Here is a 9,047-nt window from a genome sequence, read left to right on the forward strand (position 1 = left end):
AGCCTTGCACTCATGAGAGAAATCAAAATTGTCATTTTCAAGTTTATGGTTATTCTTTCCTCAGTGTCACTGTTGGTGCAACAAAGATTATGCTTTAGAATTTTGATGTTTGAATAATATATTTGATCTTGAAGATTCATATATCAAGTGGATCAAAGTTTAAATTAAAAGAAATTCAAATATATCAAAGTTGATTAGACATTTGACAAACATGAAAAGTTCAAATTGATCAAGTAGACTAAACAGTTGACATTAATTGAAGTTCAACAAATATTGACAGACATAGAGAGTCTAATTGGAAGTAACAAAGGAGTGAACTCTATAGATTATAAGTTTTGATAAGTTAAAGATTGACGTAGACTAAATAAGTAAAAGTCATAATATGTTGAGGTTAATTGAATATTGAGCAATGGATGAAATATTAGAAGTACTTAGAAGCATGGGATCTCTAAGTTCTAAGAGGAATAATAGGCAAGATGAAATGTTGATAGGTCAAAGTGTGTTGATAATTAGATAATAGATGAACGAAGGCATGAGATCTTTAAGCAAGACACAAATTCAACCGGGCTAGAATTAGATTGTCAATTCACTAATAAAATCATCGACTGATGAATCTGAAATCACAAAATTATAATTTAGTCAGATTTAGAATTTATAACAAACAATCGATATAAAATTCAAGCAAGCATATACATGTTCAAATGATGAGGATAACAAGATTATGATCCAAAGGATGTATTGATTTATCTAACACAATCAACTAGCAAAGAATAGCTAATGACTCAAACAAAAATGCAAAAAGATAAAAAAAATTTGAATAATCAAATGAGCAATGGACTGATGTTATGAGCAGTCGCCAAAGATAATAATATGAGTCAGCTAGTACCAGAATAAGAATTCATGGGCAACCAAATAAGCAAATAAATGTGTGACAACGATCAAATTCTAAGTTATCACACTGAAACAATCGACTGATAAACAAGCAACCAATTGCCTAGTTTACTAATTAGCGAATTCTAGGCACAAGCAAAACTCCCATAAAAGAGAGTTTCTTGGAGATGATGACACCAATACTCGTGACAATTCTAGAAAGAATATTACTGCATTCCAATATCAAACAAGAGTTTTTCTAATGTATTCCTTATTAGGATATGTAATATATTTCTCCACGGATATCCAAAGTGAAAAAATAGCAAAAATTTAAAATGATCCACTCGGATCAAGTTTGTTTTTTGTGTGCCTATATCTTTATACTTATTATTGTATTTGTTTCCACTGCATACTAACTCATGGAGACAAATACAAACAAAAGCACAAAAATAACGAGCCTCTATTCAGCCCTCCCTATTCACATCATTGATACACGATCATTTTATCTAACAATTAGAAAAAGGCACTTCCATTTACTATAAAATAAGGGCTCTGAGCACTTATCTAAGAATCAATGACGATGGAATAAAAACATGAGCTTAGCCAACCTAGCAGGGGTTTTTTTTTTCCTCCAAAAACGAATAAGCAGTGTTCATGAATAATCAGTGCTCATAAAGGTTGTAACTAAACTAAATCTAAGAAACTCAACCAAGTTCAGTGTCGACACATAAGAGCAATGCATCTTCTTTCTTGGCTCCTGACAATCTTGTGCAGTAATTTTCCAACCAGTTGTAAGCAGACTGCATAATTCGTAGCTCTCCACTGAGAAGATTTACTGCCATTTGAGTTCTGATAGATGGCCGAAGATTATAATCAGTGTCATCCTGAAAATTAAGCATCTGCCAGAAGGAATCATAAAACAATGGGGTCATCAGGATACTGACACATGTACAAAACTTTGTATGTACACCCTATTTACTAGGATAAGTGATGTACAAATTTTCTGCTTAAGAAACTTGGGCTTTAACCTTTAGAGCAGTATTATGGCCCTCGATCATGAGGAAGAGTCGTGAACACAAGATGCGATGAGCTTGAACTTCTCTTTCCTTGCTCTTTAATGGGCGCCGAGCCAACCGACCATCATTTTCAGCAGCTTCAGTGAGCAAAGCTTGCAACTCTGGAGATATAAAAATTATATAAATAGATTTTCTTAAAGTTACAAGAAATATCCTAAATAACAATATGTCCAACCCTGCAATATATAGATCCTAAAAATAACCTTCAACTGATGTAGCAGATAAAATCCTAACAAATGCACGAAGCGCCTGAGGAATTCCCTTTCCCTTGCTACTAGCAGATTTGACTTCCCTAGTTACAGAATAACAGGAACTTTTGAGATGCATAGGATCAGAAAAACAATAGGGATAGCTTCTCAAATTTTTTCTAGGAAGAAAGAAATCTGATAGATCTAAATACAATAACACACTATAGATCTCCGAGGAGCATCAAATAGATTTGTGTGTGTCAGCTTTCATTCAAATGAGGATGATGAGTTAAATGCCTACAAATGCATTCTTTCTGTTTCTGCTATCAAAATTTTCTGCTAGACAATTCATGAATGAATCTACCATCATGAAGTATCAATAAATTAGCATGTATATAAAGGCTACACTCCATAAAACTTGGCTCAAATTATCAAAGTTTTTCCCTGTGATCTTTCTCAGAGATTAATGATCCAAATAATCTACATTCATACAAGGATACAGTTCCATGAAACTTAGCTCAAAAAAATTATAGGTTTTCTGTAATCTAAAAGGAAGGTTAGTGTTGAGATAATTCACCTTCCTTAGTGTAAATAAATCACCCATTTTGCAGAAACAACATCATGATTCAGGCAAATGAGCACCATACTATTTAGATGACAAGATCTGACAGATAAATTATGGTGTTACATTTCTGCATTCCAGATCACAAATTTGTTTCAACTCCTGAGTTATCTTCCAAAGACATGGTTTAGATATACAATATCAAATCCAACATCCTGAGAATAGATACTCTGACTGTAATAATAGTCAGAACTCACAATAGCAACTAATCTTCATGAACCATGACATCTCAAACATATGATATGGAGGATTGTTCCTGATATTGGGAGGCCCTCTAGCTTCCTCATAACCAACTCGAATACTAGTTCAATTTTTTATTTGCAGAAGTACAAACAGAAGAGTCCATTTTTTGAAGCTTACTAAACAGTTCTTTTCCACCACCAATCTTCCAACCATAATTCTCAAACTTCTCTATCTTCATCTTCCACTTTCTTAACTTGTCGGTACATATTTATCCACCATATAACAGACAAGACATAAATGTTACCTGATAGAAACAAGGGTGGCCAACTTCCCTGGAACTCTTTCAAAGAAAATGCTATTATGTCAACAATGATAATAGTCGATTTAAAACATGTGATGTTTTTGAATATTATCCATGCATCAGCAATATTTTGTGCAATATCTTGAGTGTTCATTGTCTTCCATTATTGAAATCTAAATAATGATATAATTTTCTATTAGCAAAATTTAGCTAATGCTGCAGGATAAATTCTTGTCTCATCTATAGTCTAGGTTCATGTTCAATTTTTTTTTTTTTTTGAAAACATAGAATTATGTAAATAGACCAAGTTGCCAACTTGATAATAAAGAAGTTCCCTGTAGAATTGGACTTATCGACACTTGAGATCCTCGGAGAGCAATGTTTTTCCACAAGCTCTGTCTTTGTTGCGTATAAGGGGTCATGTAAAGGCACATCCATATGTAGCTGAACCTGAAACCATCAAGGAGTTTTAGGTTAGATTTGTTGCTAGCCTGCTACCACAGACTTCCATGAAATAAGTGTGGACAAATTCATAACATGGGCATGTTAAGGGCTAGGGGTGAAAGTCATAGGTTAGGGATAATACTTTTAATGGAATCAATGACAAAAATGATGAAATCTGCCCATCATTATTATGTTGTCAAGTGACAACTTTTGGACGAACCCCAATAAAGCACTAGTAAACATAAAGCTAAGATGGGCAAGAAATCCTTGATCTCGGAAAAATCAGTACTTTATGAAATTTTCAATCTGCATTGCCTAACAGGATAATTTCGTTTAGATTTTGTGTCAACTTATATTAAATATTAATCCCAATCCGAGATAATAAGCTGATTATTGTTGATATGATGGCTACATGGATCTGCTACAATAAATGAGGCTTAAGAATTTTCAGGCAAGATGGTTCTAGGCTAGGGTCACAGGAATACTCTGCACTAAAAAAAATGGTTGAACATAGAAGCAAAGATGGTGAAGAAATCTACCTTGATATTGAACATAAATAATACTGAAACTAAGTCTTTGTTTTTTTCTTTAACCAGTATAGATTATAGTATTACTGATGATCATACAACTGCCTTCAATCATAGTTGATGATTTCAAGTAATGTGCTATTTCTCCAAACTGAACTGTCATGAAAAATTAATTATGCCGACTAAAACTAAAGGAACTTTGATCAACATGGAAGCCCTAAACAAAACAAAAAGAAATTGAGTCATATGGAAACCTTGAAACACTTGGAATCAATCACAAAGAATGATGATTCAGATATCTAATTTTACATCATAGAGTATCTCTAACAATGTATTATGTCGATTCAAACACTCAACCATGGTGAAGTATTAAAGAGAAAACTGTAAGGCAGAAACACACTAAATTAAGATATACACTGGAATACTGAAAGTGGGTATGGTTGGATGCAAGAATTATTATAAACAGCTTCTCTTCAGAAAGCTACCCTAGGCTCACGTACTTTTAGATTGTTCTCTATCAATCTTAAAGGAAGGCAAAACCCTGTTATTTTAATTGAAATTCTCTTTCATTAATTTAGCAGGTAATGTCAGTAAGAAAATTATGTATCCCAACAACAGCAGATCATAATTCCAAAGGTGAATTGTAGCAGTAATTGAGGTAGGGAAGATCAATGAGACTAACTAATCATAATAAGCAAAGCATCTATATTCTAACCAAATCGCTTCAAAGCTTCTCACTCACAATTATCACCTACTTCATGTCTTAGAGAAAGATGAGCCTCAACCTGATCATATGTGTTATGCTGAAGAGTAAACCCAAAATCCAGCAGCAGCGTAGCATTTGAAAATTTTCCATATCTTATCATCACCTGAAAGTCAAAGAGATCTTTTATGTTCGCATAAAAGAAGAAAACCAAGATGTCAAGATTAACCTCAATGAACAAAGGAGTGGGCAAAATGAATTACCCTAATATCACCATCTAAGAAATAAGCCACTCAATGTAACATCTCATCTATAAATTGTGTAACTTTGTGACCCAAAACTTCATGATATGGTACCAGCATAAATTTTAACACCAACAATTTTATTCTGCAGACCAAAATGTTAACACCATCTGGGAGCAGCTTTCTGACATGCATATATGGGAATCTCCTTAGAGAATTCAATCATAATGTCAAGACTAAAAGATGAATGCCTTTAGGACTGAGAATTAACCTTGAACACCTATCTAAAATTTGCGGTAACTCAATCACTATTTTGGGGCATGTTATGATATATTTAACATGCCCACTTAGCCTATGGTTGATTTCACAATTATGGTATGTATTACCGTTAGGTATATACACCAGTAAAAACCCATCATGTCTCAAATATGGGTAAAAATTGGGTAGGACATGGATTAATCTATAACTACCTCATATGCATGGTCCAATTGGCAGTTGAAATGTGTCAGCCTATAATAGGCATTATAGCCGCCCAAGCAATCTTGACTCATCCTAAAGGCCTGTAAATAACCCTTGCAGCATAAGAGGGTTCTCAATGCGGGGAGAGACTCTCAATCCTCCTTTGCCTTGGCTTTTGAGCTTTTCAAATTCTTATCCTCAAAACCCAACTCATTCACAAAACCCATTTTGGCCATGCACATCTCCACTTCTTCACCACATAAGAGAATCTCCTTGGCTATTGAGCTTATCACTTCTCATCTCTACATATCTTCACCACATCACTTGTCACCTCTGCACCTCCACCTCATCATTTCACCTCCTTACATCTTCTCTTAACCTCTTCACCTCCACCTGATCAGTTCACCTTTCACCTCATCACTCCATCTCTCCAGATCTTCATCATTTTACCTCTAGCATTTCTCCCACTTTATCCCCTCTTCACCTCCACCTCATCACTCTACCTCTTCATCTTATCACTCACCACTTCATTACTATTCTCACTTCATCCAAACTGGATGAACTACTCCAATTCAGTTAAATTACTTTTGGTCATAGAATCAAATACCATGTCAGTCGACACTAGCGAAATTTTTCGTTCTGCTTGCGAACCGGCACAAGCACGGTGTTGGAGCGAGCCATGACCTCACGGCGTCCTCGACGAGGCCGCAAAACAATCACGGCCTCGCAACGTCCTCCGTGAGGTCGTGACATCCTCTGCAAGGTCGCGGCTACATCCAATTTTTTTAATTTATAAATATAATTATTTATTTTACAATTTTAATTTTACATTTTTTAAAAATTATTTATTTTTTATTTATAATCATTAATTTAAATTCCTTTTTATTTTTTTTATTTTTTTATCCATTAATTTTTCCCCCTTCATTGTTAATTTTTTTCTTCTTCATCCGTCCACAAGGGTAAATAGTGAAGAAAAAAAAATTCTTTTACCTCTTTAACAATGATTAATTTTTTCTTTTATCTATTCATAAAAAAATCCCTTTTAAAGGATGATTATTTTTTTCTCCATTTATCTACAAAGAGAAAACAAACCTCTTTAAGATGGAAAAAATAAATTGTTAAAAAAATAAATAAATAACAAAAATTTTAACCTTACAAATATACAACTATAAAATAAATTATTATATATATTTAGTATAATTTTAAATTGATTAAAAAATATAAATTTAATTTAATTTAAATCTACTTGATCTATTTACTTGATGGACTTTAACTGATCCTAAATTAACTTTTACTTAATAAGTATTTAATATTTTACGAGATAATATTAAAATTTGAACTTAACTATCAATATCTTAATGATAACTCAATAATAAATATCTATAATGATAACTCAATAATAAATATCTATAATAATCAAATATTAATAATGATATTTTTCAATTAATATATTTATATTTTAAAAAATATCAAAACCATACAAATATGGCATGATACGATACCGAAACTATATCATTCTGGTTATAAATCGAAACTTCGACACGGTTCAAAATTTTAAACTTTACTTCTGGTTCATCCGAACTACTACTAGATTATTCAGACTTGATCACTTTCCCTGGGTAAGTCTACAGTATAATATCCGTCTTCTTTGATTTTGAAATATTGTTGTGTATAGTTGAGGGCTTTTTTGTGATATGTATTTTCAAATTGTAATTTGTTCATTTATACCTGATTTCTTCAAGTATAACATGAAGGGCTTTAAGTTTTTCTTCAACTTGGGTTTTATTTGCATTAAGGTCTAACTATGTTGTTCTAACGTTCGATCATTCAATCTTTGTTGGTCTTCTAACATTTTTTCTATAATGATAAACTTTAGCTGAGGTGTCTTAGTATGTAAACAATGAGTATGTGTTCTTGTTCTAAGGTAACAAACGTGCTTGTACTGATCAAGAGTCAGTATTTGTCGAGAAGGGTATAGTGGTAAGTCTAAATATGTTAAGTGTTCAGGAAGAGGGTTTGATGAGGAAGTCATTCTTCATCATGTTGGTCCTAGGTCTTTTGGGCTCTGATACCAATTTTAGAGATTTTAGGATTTTTTATTGGGATTTTTATGGTAGATCTAGGTCATGTGAGAGGATATTCTCTTTATCTCTCCACTAGTTACTTCTCTTCTAGTGAGCCTCACCTATGAAGGATGTAAACTTTGCCTTGGCCTGCAGTTAGGTCTTACGACGGCCTTTGCCTTTTTGCCTTACGGAGCCAGCACAAGTCTTATAAGTTTTCTTTGACATTTACATTTCTCCGATTAGGAGATGTGGATAAGGATTGAGGAATAGAGGAGAAAAGAAGGGAAAAACAAACAAAATGCATGGCCTTCTCTAACCTAGAAAAGTTTTTACGCTTCCATACTAATCATAAATTATTGCTAAACGCATAATTACAAACAACTAGAAATTGAAACTAGGAAATTACAAACAAGAGACTTACAAAACGAACTAGGAAATTATAGCTTGCACACGTCTTCACACTTGCACGCTACACTTGCTTACTGCTTCTTCGATGCTTCATTTACACACACTAGGGGTCCTTATATAGATAGAGAACATGGGGAGAGAGTCCGAAAGCTAAGACGATAAGAAGGAATCTATGGTACTGCTAGACGAGTCATCAGTCTTTTGAGTGTTGGCTGAGTCATCCTGGATAAGAAGGAATCTCGAATAATGTTGGATGAGTCATTAGCTTTTTGAGTGTTGGCTGAGTCACCAATTTGTACAGGCACCTTGTAGGGCCTAGTTAGTTGTCAATTAAGGCACAAGATTTAAAATACACTAATTGGTAAGCAGAAGAATGTACTATGCACATTAACTAGTTGATCAATCTTGGAGTCATACAACAATCTTCATCTTGACATAGAAGTCCAGCGTTCATAGTTAATAAAGGAACAGAACAAAAACATGAACAATTCAGAATGGTCTTTAATTATAAACGTTTAAATGACAACTGTCATGAAGACGGCTATAAAATACCAGATAAAGATCAACTCCTTAATCGAATACAAAATTCACAATGGTACTCTAAATTTGACATGAAATCAGATTTTTGACAAATAAAAATGCATCTTGATTCTATCAAATGGACAACTTTCTCTTGTCTTGAAGGACACTTTGAATGGTTAATCATGTCAATTGGACTTAAGATAGCACCTCAAGAATTTCAAAGAAAGATGAATGACATCTTTAGGAGTATTTCCATATTCACCTATGTCTATATTGATAATGTATTAGACTTTTCCAAAACAAAAGATGAACACTATACTCATTTACACGATTTTTACTCTATTTGAAAAACACGACTTAATAGTGTCTCAAAAGAAAATGAAAATAGTCACCAAACACAGAGAATTCTTAGGAGGAGAAATTGGCCAAGAAAAAA

The 9,047-nt window shown here is 33.4% G+C and overlaps 1 protein-coding gene across 2 annotated transcripts; it reads right to left on the reverse strand.

The window, feature by feature from the left end:
- Window positions 1-1,398: 1,398 nt before the first annotated feature.
- LOC141830838 (uncharacterized) lies at window positions 1,399-8,165 on the reverse strand. Of its 2 annotated transcripts, none has more exons than XM_074718282.1 (6): window positions 8,103-8,165; window positions 4,997-5,080; window positions 3,557-3,690; window positions 2,150-2,238; window positions 1,899-2,047; window positions 1,399-1,769 (listed from the first exon to the last, which is right to left on the reverse strand). In XM_074718282.1, exons 2-6 carry the CDS (start codon window positions 5,075-5,077, stop codon window positions 1,575-1,577), a joined length of 648 nt encoding a protein of 215 aa, XP_074574383.1. In that variant the 5' UTR covers window positions 5,078-5,080; window positions 8,103-8,165; the 3' UTR covers window positions 1,399-1,574. The 2 variants fall into 2 exon arrangements, with proteins under 2 accessions (XP_074574383.1, XP_074574384.1); XM_074718283.1 differs by lacking the exon at window positions 8,103-8,165 and adding an exon at window positions 5,178-5,935.
- Between the last annotated feature and the right edge of the window lie 882 nt (window positions 8,166-9,047).

The sequence above is a fragment of the Curcuma longa genome, chromosome 6 (genome assembly GCF_044706935.1).
Source record: "Curcuma longa cultivar G26 ecotype Majalengka, Jawa Barat chromosome 6, ITB_CL_G26_1.1, whole genome shotgun sequence".
NCBI classification, from domain to species: domain Eukaryota; kingdom Viridiplantae; phylum Streptophyta; class Magnoliopsida; order Zingiberales; family Zingiberaceae; genus Curcuma; species Curcuma longa.